The sequence below is a fragment of the Dipodomys merriami genome, unplaced genomic scaffold, assembly GCF_024711535.1.
Source record: "Dipodomys merriami isolate MVZ:Mamm:240054 unplaced genomic scaffold, mDipMer1.0.p SCAF_3, whole genome shotgun sequence".
NCBI lineage: Eukaryota > Metazoa > Chordata > Mammalia > Rodentia > Heteromyidae > Dipodomys > Dipodomys merriami.
Window position 1 is genome coordinate 114,706,481 of NW_027204492.1, and position 17,155 is coordinate 114,723,635.

General features: G+C 40.9%; 1 protein-coding gene across 2 annotated transcripts; it reads right to left on the reverse strand.

Moving 5' to 3' along the window:
* Nucleotides 1-1,273: 1,273 nt before the first annotated feature.
* On the reverse strand, nt 1,274-15,309 carry Tlr8 (toll like receptor 8). Of its 2 annotated transcripts, XM_070040865.1 has the most exons (3): nt 15,232-15,300; nt 10,085-10,138; nt 1,274-5,402 (listed from the first exon to the last, which is right to left on the reverse strand). In XM_070040865.1, exon 3 carries the CDS (start codon nt 5,394-5,396, stop codon nt 2,295-2,297), a length of 3,102 nt encoding a protein of 1,033 aa, XP_069896966.1. In that variant the 5' UTR covers nt 5,397-5,402; nt 10,085-10,138; nt 15,232-15,300; the 3' UTR covers nt 1,274-2,294. The 2 variants fall into 2 exon arrangements, with proteins under 2 accessions (XP_069896966.1, XP_069896967.1); XM_070040866.1 differs by lacking the exon at nt 10,085-10,138 and having other exon boundaries at nt 15,232-15,309.
* Nucleotides 15,310-17,155: the final 1,846 nt, after the last annotated feature.

Below are 17,155 nucleotides of genomic sequence, written 5' to 3' on the forward strand. Positions count from 1 at the left end.
TCGTTTAGAAGAATCTAGCCACTGGAACTGAGTTGCAGGGACTAGAGAGTAGAGTGCATGCCAAGAAATCAGTGCAAAATTCAGTGATCTCTCACCTAGCACAGGATTAGGATCCAGAGACCCCCCGCCATAGGTGAAAATCCGCGAAGTAGCAGCGTTAGTTGTCCCTTGCTCTATCGAGGTTCACTTATTGCTACCTAGAGAATTTTTACCAATCACACAGGGAGGGAGGGAGGGGGATGGGGCGATGGGGCAGAGGGGGGAGGTCTCTGGAACGTAACTCCCATGATAGGTGAGGGATCCCTATTTACTCATTCAAAAACAAAACCACACAATACAGTGAAGCCAATAAATGAACAGCAATGTAGCGAGGGATGACTGTACAGGTATCTTGGACCAGGAGAGGACAATGGGAATGGAACTGTAAAGTCCTTCCTTTACACTACCACGGTCACAAAGTAAGGTCCAACATGACAGCATTAAATTGTACTTGACAAACATGTGGTAATTTCTAGTTTATCCAAGCTGAGTTAAACTATGACACACGGTCTTGCTCAGTTCCATAATAAAGACATAAAGGTATCCTGCAGGGTTAACAAAAGGGATGTACCTTAGCAAAGATGGTGCTTTGGAAATTTGTCTTCATTACAAAGGGCTTTTACTCTCTTATACTTAATTTCCAGTTGTTATCAGATACAGTTCATAAGATATTCCAAGATTCTTGCCTATAGTGGCTACAGTGTGCTGCACGCGGAGGAGCCAAGAGGATAGTGGAGAGCATTGGGGGGGGGGGGTGGAGAGCTGTTCTATTTAGGAAATTGCATCAATTTATCTATTAAAATTTACCTTAATATGCCAGGTGCCAGTGGCTTGTGCTTGTAATCCTAGCAACTCAGAAGGCCGGGAGCTATGAATCACGGTTCAAAGCCGGTTATGGCTAGAAAATCCATGAGACTCTTCATCTCCAGTTACTCACCAAAAAACCAGAAGTGCATGTATGGCTCAACTGGTAGAGCACTAGCCTTGAGCAAACAATCTCAAAGGCAGCACCCAGGCCCTCAGTTCAAGTCTCAGGGCCAGCACCAAAATAATAATGATAATGATAATAATAATAATAGTAATTACCTTACTATGAAAATATCTTTCTCTTTTATTTCTATAACAGATTTTTTTAAATCTTGAAACAAAATCCCAGAATAGATGGCAACTTCCCCTCTGTTATAGCTCTATTTCCCTAATGTGTGTTTGTCATACATTTATCACACAAAGTGAATAAGTTGTAATGTACAATTTATTAGGAATGAACGAATACTCTAAAAGCTTTTAATTTAGATGTACACATTTAAAGAGTGGGTATGAAATAAAAGGCAAAGAAAATCCCCAACCATTCAGTCTTTATATGCCATCTAAATCTTCACAACGAAATATTATAGGAAATAATTGTAAAAGTATTATCCATCACAGACATGATCACCATATAGCCATAGATATATGATAAATCTAAACAGCTTCTTATTGTCAGAACCATTAGTTACAGTGGCAAGAGTTCAAAAGCAGGCTGACTGTGAAGGTAAGCCAGAATACTCTCCCTTTCTTGGTATTTACAAACTATGGCCAAGAGGACAGGCTATCCCTGGGACAGAAGAAATGATTGATGACTGAGACAGTCACTTATCTCAGTCATACAGTTTTTTCTAGGTGGAGATGATCACAGCTTGATTTCTTTGGTGTTCTCCTCTTTTCCCTGGAGTAAGAGGGTCTGTCTTCTGGGTCCTGGTAGGAATCTGAGGTTGACTTCCAACAAATAGAATAAAGCCAAAACGATGGGATATCATTTTCCTAAACAGAATTCAAGTTTTTTTTTTTAAACCCTCATGCCTGTGACATTGTTTTGCTAGTGCCTTCTCTTGCTGGCTGTGAGGAGGAAGCTGTCCTGTGAGAAAGATCCACATAACAGGGAACCGAAAGCAGCCTGAGGCCAGGAGCCTAACCTAGGAGCCACTGAATTCTGAAGACAACCACATAAATATGAGCTCGGAAGTGGATCTGAACTCCAGAAAGGCCTACTTAGAAAGGGATCCAACCCCTAGATTGTAGCCTGATTGAGAGACCCTGCAGTGGAGGACCCCAGTGACAGTGTGCCTGGCTCCTTCACCTCTCGGGATTGAGAGCTCACAACTGCACCCCATTTGAAGTCACTAAGTATAAGGGTAATTTGTTACACAGCATTAGCCCACTGACAAGGTTTTGCTTGGTATTTTTCATGACATTGTTGCATCCTGACTACTTACTGGTTAGTGTAGCCTAATGGACTCAACGTACAAATGGTTATACCGTGAGTCATTTTCAGTTAAGACCACATTTTTTAGACTTTGCCAAAACAAGCCTTCCGCCTTGGGGTTGTCGGGCCACTGGAGGATGGAGCTCTTGCAGAGGCGCTGCCGCAGCCTCAGGTACTGAGAATGCTGTAACACAGGCTCGAGCAGAATAAATATGATCACATCCAAGTTCTCATCCATCAACCTCTGCAAGGCCAAGTAGAAAGCTGTTTTGAAGTTCCAACTTTTGGCATACTTTTTGGTTAGCACAAAGATGGTTTTCTTGCTCTGGTTGATACTCTGCATGAGGTTATCGATGATGGCTAAGCCTGGGTCCCAATCTCTCTCCTCTAAACAAAGGAGGACGTTTTTGTCCTTGCTCTCTTCAAGTTGGTAGCGCAGCTCGTTGATGACCCAGTCTGTAACAGAAGCATCTTCGGTGTCATACGAAACATAAGCATCGTAGAAGTTTTGGGAAGTGGAAAGAGACATGTAGCCCCTGATCTTAGCTAAACACATGTGATAGATGAACCAAACATCCCAGTAAAACAAATGGTGAGCCAGGGCAGCCAACATAACCATGACCGTGCTAAAGAATGTGAAGAAAAACAAGACCGCCGCAATGGTATCTGAAACACAAGTTGTGAGTTCGAGAGTCATGATACTCTTCCCTCTTTGATCCCCAGGATTGGCACAAATGACATCCACCAATCTAGGTATGGTGACATTCAGATTTTCATCTATCCACCTTCGAAAATCTCCGATGTCACAGGTACAGTCAAAAGGGTTCCTACCTAGCTCTAACAAAGCTAAGTTGGTGGGGGTCTTGGTTTGCAGCGTGGATTTGTTGATCATCTTAATCAGGTTGGAACTTAAGTCCAGGTGCATCAGGGAGCTGGCTTCAGCAAAGAAGCCAGCCGGCAGGTGGGAAATTCTGTTCTGCCTCAGTAACAACGTCTGAAGGGAAGGAGTAAAGCTAGATAAGCCATGAGCTACCGAAGAGAGCTCATTTCTACTTAAGTCAAGCAAGCGGAGTTGTGGAAAATGTTGGAGTGATGACCACTCAAAGAAATTTAACCTATTGTTGTTTATATGTAGTTCTCTGAGATTCTGGGGCAAATTAAGGAAGGCCTCATTGGGGATCCGCTGAAGATTATTGGAAGCTAAGTCCAGACGAATGAGATTTATAAGACATTTAAAAATGGGCCAGTAGCGGGTATCTCCCGCATTCCACAAAAGGTCAAGGCGGTTTCCACTGAAAACTAATTCCTTCAGAGACGTGCTTTTCAATTCATTCTCCTCCGTTAAAGTATAAATGCTGTTGTAGCTCAAGTTTAAAACCTTGAGGTGGGTTAACTTTTGGATGAATCCTAAACGATGCGTGACCCCCGCTATACTGAAATAGTGGGCATTGTGGCTGAGATCTAGAACTTCTAAGTTGTGCAGTTCAGTGAGAGCTTTGTTATCATCAAAGTCAAGCCTATTGTAGGTCAAATCCAAATATTTGACCTGAGGCACAGCTGAAAATTCCGTTCCATGTAAAACCTGACCATTGCCATTGGAGGACAGATTGAGACAGGCGATGTCATGAAACCCTTCAAATTGCTTGTTCCCAATAAAGAAAATACTATTTAAACTTAAATCTAGGGCTTTTCCATAGGTGGTGCATTGGGGCTTTATTAAAGGAGTCGTTTGGTGATAAAAATTCGAATGTGGATCAAACTTGGTATCAGTTGAGCGTGGTTTTAGGCTATGCCTTTGCGTTATGCCATTCTGCTGGTCATGTTTGGCCAAAGGTGATATTCTGTTTTCCGACAAGTAAATAATTTTCAGGCTGGGTAAATGTTGGAAAAGGCTAAGATCAATTTGCTTAATAAAGTTGATGCCCAAGTTGATGGTCTTTAAGTGTTGAAGACCCCGAAGGGGCTCGAAATGTTCCTGTTTCAGCTCTTGGAACACATACCCTCTCAAATGTAATGCTTTCAGAGAATGAAGCCAAGAGAAGTTGGAGGAAATATTAATTTCTTGTGGATATTCTGTCTGCTTGTAGTTAAAAGACAAATCAAGTATTTCTAAGAAAGGCAGTTTTGTTAAAAATGCCCCAGAGGCGATTTCATCTATTAAAAAGTTGAATTCAAGATGCAACTCTTTCAGATAAGGCATGTTATCAAACCAACTGGAGGGAATCTTGTGCAGGGACGTGCTTGAGAGGTTTAGGTAGTGAAGTTGGGTCAGATCTCGAAAAGCATGAGGATGGATCTGAAGGGAAGCATTATTCGCACAAGGGGTGCAGGGAAACGGTGCATTGAAACACCTTGGACAGTTCCCACTTAAATCTAACAGTTTTAAATTCCTCAACCCCATGAAATTATCTCGATGGATGGTTTTGATCTTCGTGTTACTCAAAAAGAGTTTTGTTAGGGAACTGGGGAGTTTGGGTGGCACATGAATAAGAGTATTGAAAGATAGTGACAGCACCTTCAAGTTTGTCAGGTCTTCAAATGTCCCATTTTCCACATCAAATGTTTCATTGCAAACAAAATAGCAGTTCCAGCCCAAATAGAGACTTTCCAAGTTCCTAAGACCCACAGTGTCATTTTTTGTTATTGAAATTATATTATTTTGAATGAGACTGAGTTCTCTCAAAGACTCAGGTAAGTCAGCAGGGATTTTGTCTAACTGGTTGTCTTCAAGCAGTAACTCTCTCAAGTTTCTTAGGTGATGGAAGGTGCCATCTGTAATATTCATGCCAGTTTTATTCATCCAGGGATTTTCGTTCTGGTGCTGCTGATTGGCATTATGGTTAAGATTAATTTTAGTGAGATTGTGTAGCCCTTGAAACGACTCATTCGTTATGCGTGTGATAAGATTCTCAGAAAGGTCTAGTTCCGTCACGTATTTGCTCACTGTTTGAGGAACTTCTTGTAGGTGACGATTGTTGCATTCTGCAATCACAGAAACATTTTGCCTTTTCTCATCACAAGGATAGCTTCTGGAAGGATTTGTATCATTGGAGAATTCACAGGAACCAGAAATAAGCAGGGCGAGGCAGGTCAGAATTGACAACGGAAAGGACATTTTGTCCTGAGGAAAATCAAAAGTGCAAAACACAATGTTAGAGTAGTAGTATTTGCCGGGCTTTCCATTGTGTTGTTAACAGGACTTCACAATATTTGAATGAACTTTCAACTGTGAATTCTCTTAACAGTTAAAGAAATGGTATCAAATTAAATTCAAACCAATTTTACTTAAAAAAAATTCTGCTCAGCTTCAGGGTGTTAAAAGAAGACAAAGGGAAGTAGTGCTGTGGCTCAAGTGGGTAGAGCGCTAGCCTTGAGCTGAAGAGCTGAGGGAAAGCACCCAGGCCCAGAGTTCAGGCCCCATGACCAACAACAATAAAAAAAGAGGACAAAGAAGCTGCATTTACAATGATGCCAGGTTTTTGCAAGAGTGTCAATGAATAGGCCTCACTGTCATATAGAATCTAATACTGGATTATGAGTATAGGCCATACTAAGACTATGACATAGCACCCGTGTGTATTAATAGCACCAACCCATTGGCCTGATTCTTTTTTTTAATTTAATTTTATTGTGAACATACTGTACAGAGGGGTTACAATTACATGGGCAAGATAGTGAGTACATTTCTTATCAAGCATTGCAGCCTCCTCCTTTGTTTACCCTTCACATCCCTTCCCAGCATCCCCCCTCCCCCCCACCCAATCCTCCCCCCCCTGCTCCCCCCCCACCGACATTGTAAAGCTCCTTTTTGACATGACAATTTGTACTTCTCATTGTTGCAACAGGTCCACCTGAATCCTTAAATGACTTGTTTTTCCCCATCTCCTCCATAAGTTATACTGACATCAAATATATTGAAAGCAGGGGTTATACTGTGGGGGAGGGACATACAAAGCAACAAAGAAATAAACTTATAAATGTGTTAGAAACACATGCATGAAAGAAAAAAAACATTAAAATACCTATCTAAGGATTCATTTTCCTAACATCACATTATCTGACTTTTTCCGCTTGACTCATACATATACTAGATATTGCAAATAAGGGAAACCATGGGACCTGTGTTTCTTTGTGCCTGGCTTACTTCACTTAATATAATTTTTTCCAAGTTTTTCCATTTCCTAACAAATGGGGCAATGTCATTCTTTCTGATGGAGGCATATAATTCCATTGTGTATATATACCACATTTTCTTGATCCATTCATCTACTGAACGGTATCTGGGTTGGTTCCATATCTTAGCTATGGTAAATAATGCTGCAATAAACATAGTTGTGCTAAGGGAAGTGAAGGGTAAACAAAGGAGGAGGCTGCAATGCTTGGTAAGAAATGTATGCATTATCCTGCCCATGTAATTGTAGCCCCCCTGTACAGTATGTTCTCAAATAAAATAAAATACAATTAAAAAAAAAAACATAGTTGTGCTGGTAGCTTTAGTGTGGTCTTGTTTGTAAACATTTGGGTAAATGCCATTGGCCTGATTCTTAAATCCAGCTTCTATTACGGATCCACCTAAGAAAAGCTTGTCTCTTATTGGTATTTCCCACAATTTTCTATACTTCAGTGGTAATGATACACATCAAGTTCTCCTCTTTCCTTACATAACTATAATGTTTGTGGAATGACAACTACTTTCTGTTGTGTCTCGCACACACATTGGCATTAATTAGCATTGATAGTATTTGTTTGCTAATTCTGACACTTCTCTAAAGACATCATGTGCTTTATACTTTTGTACATCTTCACTGTGATTATTTTACCGAATATATAAAGGGCTAAGTGGTTAAATATACATTACATTGGTAAGCATACCACATAGTAATCAACAAAATTAATGTCATTAGTGTGGTCAAAGATTTGTAGTTACAGGACTTTGTTCAAAAATCTTATTTCCCTGAACAGCAAGATTCACTAAAGTAAACCAGATTTTTACTAAAGCCCAAGTCATGTCTTTATTGTGACTTAAACCAGAAAAGTACGTTTTAAAAAGTCTCATCCAATTTAGGTTTGGTGAACTAATACCTTTATGGAATATTAGAAAAGATTTCAATGTATATGTTGATTATGTTAAGAATCAGTAATTATTGCCCATGGTAACAACCAGGGCAAAGCTAGCTCCTTGTGAGATAAAAATCAAAATGGAGCCAAGTGCCCACTGCTCATGCCTATAACACTAACTACTCAGGAGACTGAGATCTGAGGATCAAGGTTTAAAGCCAGCCCAGGCAGGAAGTCTTTGAGACTATTACCTCCAATTGACTACCAAAAAGTCAGAAATGGAGCTGTGATTCAAGTAGTAGAGTGCTACCCTCAAGCTAAAAAGCACAGGGACAGTACCCAGACTCCCAATTCAAGCTCTAGGACAGACATGCACACACATAAAAATCGAAGTGGAGCAGAACACTTAGACATTTTCAGTTATCTACAGTTCTTTTCAAATAGAGCAGGAAGCTGATTTCAGCCTTATGAGACATGGTGAGTCTGTCAGATTGTAACTTGTGAAAAACTAAGTTATAAATTGCTCTTGTTTGAAGCTTCTAAGTTTGAGGGTTATTTTTTACACAGTAATAGGAAACTAGTATACTCAGGAAATGCATTTATAAGTGACGTTGTCTTGAAAATATTCAGCTTTGCAGAGGTAGGCATGGGTTGCCAGGCTCATTTCCCCTTCGCTGAGATACAAGCATACCAGAGGACATATTCAGGAAGGCAAGGACATGTTAGGTTCACCTGGGGACCTCAGCAGATCTAAGCCAGTATGAATCTAAAAGCAATCTTAATATTGATAGTTGTTCATTATTATGATTATCTTTTGTGTGTTGGTCCTGGAACTTGAACTTAGGGCCTCTCACTCTTAGCTTAGCTTAGCTTTTCCTCTCAAGGTTGGTACTGTATGACTTGAACCACACCTCTACTTTTTAGCCTTTTGCTGGTTAGCTTCAGAAAAGAGTCTCATAGACTTGTCTACCTGGGCCGGCTTCGAATTGTGATTTTGAGATCTCAGCCTTGTGAGTAGCTAGGATGACTGGTGTGAGCCACCCAACTAACTTCTACATTAAAAAGTCACGTGCCAATTCTTCCATGTAGCCTTGGAGTTCACTTGATTATACTTACAACTGAATCAATGTGCAGTCCTCTGAGATATGACCTATATGTAGTGGCTGGAGAAGTAAATTACGTCGTAGAGAAATAAACAGGTCTGCAGGGATTAGGACAGTAAGTAGGAGGGAATGAGTGAAGATGAGGTTAAGAGGCTCAGGATCTCCTGTCAACACATTCCATGGACATGTCCCAGTCACCATCTTATAAGTGCATTGTGAGGAATATGGTAGACTAAGGGACTTAAGACAGAATGAATGACTGGGCACTGGTGGCTCATAACTGTAATCCTAGCTGCTCAAGAGGATGAGATGTGAGGATTGCAATTAGAAGTCAGCACAAGCAGAAAAGTCCATGGGATTCTTTATCTCCAAGTATCCAGCCAACAGCCAGAAGTGGAGATGTGGCCAGATTTCCAGGCTCTAAGTAGAACATTCTAGAATAGATGAGGCATCTTCATGTGGATACTTCAGAGAGTCCACAAGGGAGGGGCCATCTTGTGTAAATTCAAATTAAGGTATTCACATGTAACAATGAACACAACTACTTTATCCAGAGTAGAGCAATTGAGGAGAAATACCTCTAGAGGTCACTAGAGACCAGTAGAGGAGCCTTTGAGAGCCAAGTTCTTTCAGGATCAAAATGGCTTCTCAGAGAGTCTCAAGGAACTTACGTGTAAAATGTACAGGTTTGAAAATGAAAAGAATATTCCCAAGGATATTTCTGAATGAAAAGCGTTAGGTTCCCAACGTCCACCTCCCCATAAAGTTCTTCTGTAGGAATGGGAATTGACAAATTCCAAATAACTTGAATTTGCGAAGTTCTTGAATAAGAACAGTGAAAAATGAGGAGTAATTGGATAACAAAGAAGTTGAAGAGAAATTATGAATCATTCAAGCCTCTGCATTCCACCCAGGACCTTACAGAGTGAGAGGATTGCTGATGCTTATTTCCCAGGATGCCCAGCTAAAGGTGTCTCTGTCTCTGCTTCTCTCTCTCTCTCTCTTTCTCTCTCTCTCCCCCCCTCTCTCCCCCTCCCTCCCTCCCTCCCTCTTCTTCCTCCCTTCCTTCCTCCCTCCCTCCTGGGGATGGAACCCAGGGCCAATATGTATGAGCAAGCACTGTCCTTCTGAGACACAAATTTATTCTGTCATGTTAATTTTTTAAAAATCTAGGCTGGCAAAGTTGAAATGGCAGCTATGCTATGCAAATAGGGACAAAGTGCAATTATGCAAATAAAATAGACTGTTGGAGACAGGGAGATGGAGAGGGAAGAAGAGGGAAAAGGAGAGAGGGAGGGAATGAGGGAGAGAGATTCCTGTGAATTACATATGACAGTTGAATATTCCCATTAAACCAATAGTAAAGAAATAAAACCCAACCATGTCAAAGGAAGTATAAGGAGACAAAACAGCATAATCAGAGTAAGTGGCATATGTTAAAACCAGAGGAGAGTCAGTTTACCACAGAACTCTGGAAATGTGCAGCAGCTTCAGGTGGCAGACTGTGTGTGTGTGTATGTGTGTGTGTACGTATGTACGTGTGTACATGGCACACTCTTGCAGCTGGACAGTAGATAATCTGAGAGTTTGCATGAGAAATTAACCCCTCCATCCTCCCTCCTGCCCCATTCCTAAAACTTACTCTCTTGAAAGGTAAAATCCAGGAGCCTTAGGTACAGGTGGAGGCCCAGGTAAACTGCCAGAGAGAAAACCTGTGAGTTAAGAATGGTCCATATGTGGAGAACTCTAGGAAGTAAGGCATATGCCTGGTTTTGAACACATTTGATCCATATTTAAAACAGAGACTGGACAGACACACCATATGCAAGACACTGAATCATTTGGCTCTCCCACAGCCTGGCTATGATATCGTAGACTGCTATTTATTGAAATACCTAGTCTGTAGGTTGTATTTTCCTGTTTTGGCTTTCTGTTTCTGTGTTGTTGTTTTGAAATAGGGTATAGCTACAGAACTCAGACCGGCCTGGAACTCACTCTGTAGCCCTGGCTTACATCAAAGTTGTCATCCTCTTGTCTCAGCCTCCCAAATGCTGGGATTATAGATGTACACCATCATGCCCAGCCAAATCTGTTCCTTAATTCCAACATTAAAGTTATTTATCTTGGTAGGAGTGGCTTGCAGAGCACCTGCCTAACAAGCATGAATCCCTGAACCTAAATGCCAGTCCCTCTAGAAAAACACAATTATTTCGCTTCATCACTGACCTTCTTGCTTTCCTTCCCTTCAATTCTGCACCTAAAGCAAATGCTTTGACGCCCCCCTCTTGATCCTGGCCTTATCTCATAGAAAGGATTTCCAGGTTGCATTAAGAACACCCTAACCAACAAATTGACCCATGCCCTTCATTCCATGGGTGAGACCCGCTAGGCAGGAAATCTGTCTATGAAGCTGGAACTTCTAGGTAGACCTGCAATATGTTGCAATTACAAAAAAGTCAGCAAAAGGTATCTCAGGGATTCCTCCAACATGTAAAGAAGAGATGACACGAAGGGGAAAAGCAAACAAGCAGAGAGCCATTGGTAGATTTCACCTTTCCAAGACAGTGACTGATGGTAGTTTCTTTTTTAATTCTAGTTTAATTAGACTTCAAGTTTTTCCTCTGCAATTCTGAACTCCTAAACAGTCTGAGTACCCAAAGGTGTATTTATTTATTTATTTGTTTATTTATTTATTGTTGGCATGGGGCTTGAATTCTGGGCCTGGGTGCTGTCCCTCAGCTCTTTAGCTCAAGCTGAGTGCTCTACCGCTTGAGCCACATATATGGTGCCACTTCCAGTTTTCTGGTGGTTAATTGGATATAAGAGACTCACAGACTTTCCCGCCCAAGCTGGCTTTGAACTGTGATCCTCAGATCTCAGCCTCCTGAGTAGCTAGGATTGCCAGGTGAGCCTGCAGTGTACCCTTGTGAATCAAAAATGCAGGTGGACTAGGAGACACCCAGAAGCCCCTTTGAAATTATACCATATATTTAGTTTTTCCCATCTCCTCCTAGGCTATAGGCAGTTATTTTGCAAAAATGACTAATTCCTTCCTTCCTTTCTCTTGAAGGCTTACTTCAAGATGAGCTGGATTGCGAGGTAATAGAATAAGTTTGAGGTCAGGCAGGCTGCATAGCTAGATCCTGTCTCAAAATTACCAGGGCTGGGGGATGGAGCATCGTGGTAGAGCACTGGCTGAGCATGTGCATGATCCTGGGTTCCATTGCCAGCACTGAAACCAATGCATGCTGGATTTCCTTTGGACAAGGTCTGATTTGCTTCAGACTATCTCCCTAGCTGCACGCTTCTCTGGCATTGGTCCTGCTGATCCTCTAACTCTAAAGTGTCCAGAAAACTTATTGTCAGATTCAATGAATCTCCTTAAGTGATTATTTAGCTGTTTTTGCACCAAGATTCAAGTAAAATGGAATTTTTGCCAGCCTGAAATTATTTCTAATTTTCAATAAGTTCCAAATCATTTGCAATTGACAGTCTTGACCATGGATTCATTCTAACAGCAAATTAATTGAGAAATAGTTATACAGATAAGATTTGCCATCTTAGGTGAGATTTACAACTAATAGGGGATACTTTCAAATTTTCCATCTTAAATTTGAAGAGTCCACAAACAGATTTGGAAGACAAAAGAAAACAGGGCATTAAGATGCACCTTCTCATGCAAGAGATGGATCTCGGTTTTAAATCCATAGAAATATGAAAAAAAAATGCCATTTGAATTGGGGAATGTTCTAACGTGCACTTGTTGAGTGCTTTACCGTGAAGTAAACACAAGGGCAAGTATAACTCTTTAATTGGCTCATTTAATCCTCTAAAAGTCACTAGCTCTGGCTTTCCAGATGTGGAACCTAAGGTTCCCAAGGTCACTCAAATAGGTGCAGAGCTGAAAATGAGCCTGTGTGGCTCATGAATTAGGGGCATTGGGACAAGGAGCTCATAGGGAATGATGTGGCTTCATTGATGAGCAGAGACGTCACAGCATTTCTCAAACCAACATGCTTCAGTTGTCAGAGCCAGAGTTTCTACTTTGCCTTTCTGCACTGATCAGGCTACCACAGAACACTTCCACATTTTCTGACATTCTGTACAATAGTAAAAAAGCTACTGAGTTGAGATTGAACTAGCAATTCTTTGTAAGCATCTGAAAAGTCAACACAGCCATATTTTCTAGTGTGTGTCTGTCCAAAAGCCCTAGGTTCTGCATCTGAATGGACCATGGCTTTATAGTGCTGAAGAGTTAATAGCTAATTGCTTAAAAATAACAAATCCTCCAAAATAACTCATTTGAACTGAAAGGACATTCCTTTAGAATGATGATCTCTTCGGTAGATGCTGCTACTAACCAAGTGTTATGGTCTCCTTCCTTAGGAGACCCAATGAGACATTCTGTAAGTCTAGGGCTTCCTATTGTTTTATGATTATTACATGAAGGATAAGAAGCAGCAGCAGGAGGAGAATGAACCCTATCAGTGTCTTCACCTTAGTCCACAGCCTCAGCCTGTCAGACAAACAAACCTAGAACTTTTAGAAAGAAAGTTTTTGTTTCTTGTTACCTAGCACTGCTGGAGAATGAACACAACACCTTAAGAATACTAATCAAGCACTCTACCATGATGCTACATCCCAAGCCCATGGTCTTTTTCTTTGGTTTCATTTTTGTTGTTGCTGTTATACTTTGAGATAGGGTCTTATTATATAGCCCAATGGGGTCTCAAACTCGTGTTTTCTTGCCTTAGCTCCTTGAAACTGTATAGATTACAGGTGGCTGTTACCATGCCTACTCCTAACTGGAGCTTCTATTTTGCTTTCTGAAATCAATCCAAAGATGGCTAATAAACAAGCTTCAGAGTCTTCTCCTCTACTTCCACAACAAAAGTTGATTCTGATGAATGAAAGGGACAAAAAGCTTCATGTGTCCCTCAGAGAAATGATTCCTAACTTTGGCTGTACATTGAAGACAGTTGGAAATTTAAGTTACAAATGTCCAGATCATCTCCTCCATGGAGATTTTGGTGTTTGTGTCCTTTGGGACTCAACCTGGGTGGAAAGACTTTTTCAAGTTCTTGTGACTACTCTGTAGCCAGTAGATCTTGACCTCCATCTGCCACCAGTGGGAGCAAAGTAGGCATTTTTAAGCTTCATTTGATTCTAGATATTCTTTATTTTTTCTTCTTGCTTATGTGGTACTGAGGAATTGAACCCAGGGCCTCATGCATGCAAGGCAAGCGCTCTACCACTGAGCCACCTTCCCAGCCCCTTCATTTGATTCTATAATTGTTCTATATTCTATTTTCTTATGATTGACTATTATTGGCTATCATAGCAATCTCTCAAATAGAAATTGGACAACAGTAACTGCAATTTCAGATGTGCCACTAGCCTGACTATCCAGTCCCCTGTGGACTACCGTGATTTTTTTTGTTTAAAGCATCATACAATTTTAGTGCAGAATTAATTGATCTTCAGGATTCATAAAGGACATTTAGAGCAAAAACTTCAAAAAGTTAAATATGCATAAAATTCTTATCAAAAAGCTTTATAAGGACTTCGGTAAACACTAAACATCTAAGGAAATTCTGTTAAAATCAGTCTTTTTAAAAATGCTCTTAAACATAATTGAATTTTCTAGAAAAAATCTATTATTTAAAAAGTGTTGTGCCAGGTCCTGGTGGCTCATGCTTATAATCCTAGCTACTCAAAAGACTGAGATCTGAAGATCGTAGTTCGAACTAACACAGGCAGGAAAGTCCATGAGACTCTTAACTCCAATTAACCACCAGAAAACTGGAAGTGGCGCTGTGGCTCAAAGGGTATTATGCTAGCCTTGAGCAGAAAGAGCTCAGGGACAGTGCCTAAGCCCCAAGTTCAAGCCCCACCATTGATCAAAAATAAAAAAAGTAGTAACGTTTGTTTTTCAATCTGATAGTTTTGGCAATAGTAAAACAGACTACTTGCTAGGTCTAGTCATTGTAGAACATTAATTATAGAAGTAGTAGCATGTTCTTTAAAATTCTAATGAGAAAATAACAATTTATATTGAAATTTAAGCTTTTAGTAGCTCTGGTAGGCTTGGTCTTTACTAAGTAGTTATATTAAAGTTAGACTAAAGTTAGACTAAAGGGAGAGAATTTGTCCTTTTACATTGAAATAGCCAAGTAAAAGCTTTTGTCTGCCCCTTAACATCCAATGCTGTTGTTCTTTTTAAAGTTTTGACAAGGTGCCCATGGCTCATGCCTGTAATCCTAGCTACTTAGAAAGCTGAGATCTGAAGATCACAGTTCAAAGCCAGCCTAGGCAGGAAAGTCTGTGATTCTTATCTCCAATAAATCATCCAAAAAGCCAGAAGTGCCACTGTGGCTCAAGTGGTAAAGCACTAGTCTTGAACAACAGAAGCTCAAGGAAAGGGCACAGTCCCAAAGTTCAAGCCCTAGGACCAGCAAAAACCATTCAGTCAATCAATAAAAATTTTTCTGGAAGAGAATACTGCCTCTGACAGGGTCAGGCTTAATTTTGATCTTGCATTTTTCCTGTTTTTCCTGTTCTAAATGAAAAGATAATTTTCTTCGAGTTTCAGAATTTGCTCTCTATGCTAGCATCCACCCAAATTGAAACATAGCATGCCTCTTTGTCTTGTTTGAATCTTTAACATTCTTCAACTTGTTTTTACCTTTTATGACTTCCTTTGTTCAAACCTGTGGCCCCAATCCACATTTCTGGACCAGAAATCTTCTTTTGTTGAAAAGCTTTGCTATGAGAACAGGGATAGCTTACCAGTTCTCAGCTGAGGTCCCATCCAACTTCTCATTCCCCCACCAGCAGCAGCACCAAACGGTCTCCTCTTCTCAGGATATGTGTAAAGAAGACTAGCTGGTGAACTTCCTGAAATAGGTCTTGTTACCATCAGCGGAACCTCGCCCAGATTTTGCAGAAGTTTATGTAAGAAGGAAGGAACTTGTGACTTCTTAACTGTTGCCAAATCATTTATTGACTATGCTTTAAAATTTTGAAACTACAATTGGGGAAAGAGCCAAGTATAAAATGATTTACACAGAGCCCAAATGTAATATATTTTTTGTGAGTGGGTATGTGTATGTGTGCATGGTGTGTGTGTGTGTGTGTGTGTGTGTGTGTGTGTGTGTGTGTGTGTGTGTGTGTATGGTGGGGAGTGTGTGTTCCTACAATTAGTTTTAGAAAGCTTAATGGGACAGGGAGTGGGAGAAAACAAGAACAAAATTAATTTTTGTAACAGTATTTTAAGTTTATTCTTTTGGAAAAAAATCTTTATGATAGCCTTGTAAGGAATTTAGTGTTAGGTAAATGAAAAGGGTAGGTTTAATTAGGTAGCCCAATAAAGAGAACACCACATGGTATTCAGGCAGGAATGTATTACCGAACTGCGGCCCCACATGGCAGATGGGCAAGCTGAGGTCCCACCAGGGTTTAAGTAGGGAAGAGGCGGGGAGAAGGTGAGGGAAGGTGTGGCACCGGATATGGATATGACGTCAGGGCCTGGGACCCTCCCACAGTCTGATGGGAGGCACAACTGGGGTGGCCCAGGATGTGACCTTGGAGGAGGGAGGTGACTGCCTCCAGGTGTGACAGTTACCTAGGTAACAGATACTCAGTGGAGACTTAGGAAGAGGTGGGGAGGTCAGGGCCTATATGGCAGGGGGAAGACCTCACATTTAGGATTTACCAAGCTCATCCTTGGGTGTATAATTCCCATGAGCATAGTTTCAGTGTTCTTTCACACATTTCTGAGACAGCCCAGAGCAGCAGTGTGTGGGCCATCCACTAGGCAGTGCAAAGAAGGTGTGCTCTCCATGGGTATCCTTGTACTTAGTACCTGGTATGTAATATGAGCTCAATAAATGGTCACTGAATGAATGGATGAATGGATGATAAAATTTCCTTTTCCTGATTTAGTCTGATACAGTGAGTTAGAAGCTGTTAGAAGCAAGGCTTTATGAGAGTTACCCAACAGTCTGTAGGGCTCAGCAAACTCCAATCTTGGAGCCAAATCTGGTCTAGAAGTGCCCAACAAATTCCACAGATGAAGACTTGCAAATTGATGGATGCAAAAGAATATTACCTTCAATCTCTAATTAATCAAAAGATCATCCCCCTCAAAAATAATTCTCCTCATTATCAGGTGAATATTACAAGACTGCCACCAATTATTACTATATTTTTAATGTCTTTTTTTGGGGGGGTCCGGTTATGGGGCCTGAACTCTGGGCCTGGGCGCTGTCCCTCAGCTCTTCAGCTCAAGGCTAGCGCTCTACCACTGGAGCCATAGCGCCACTTCCCGCTTTTTTCTTTTTGCTTATGGGGTGCTGAGGAATCGAACCCAGGGCCCCAGGCTTGCAAGGCAAGCGCTCTACCACTGAGCCACCTTCCCAGCCCTATTTTTAATGTCTTAAATAAGTGTGGGAATTAGTTTTTCTCATATTATGTAAGTACATACCTAATTATATAAGGTATTTGACTCGGCCAAGAAAAAGTCTAAAATATTTATTATCTATACTTTCAAAAAGACTGTTTGCTGGCCACTGGCCAGATGAATGATGGAAATGGAAAATAATGTTTTGTTTTGCTTTACACCCACTGAAAGGAAAAAGCCACATTGGGCACAAGGAGGTCAGGAGTAATGTGTGTGTTTGTGTGTGTGTGTGTGTGTGTGTGTGTGTGTGTG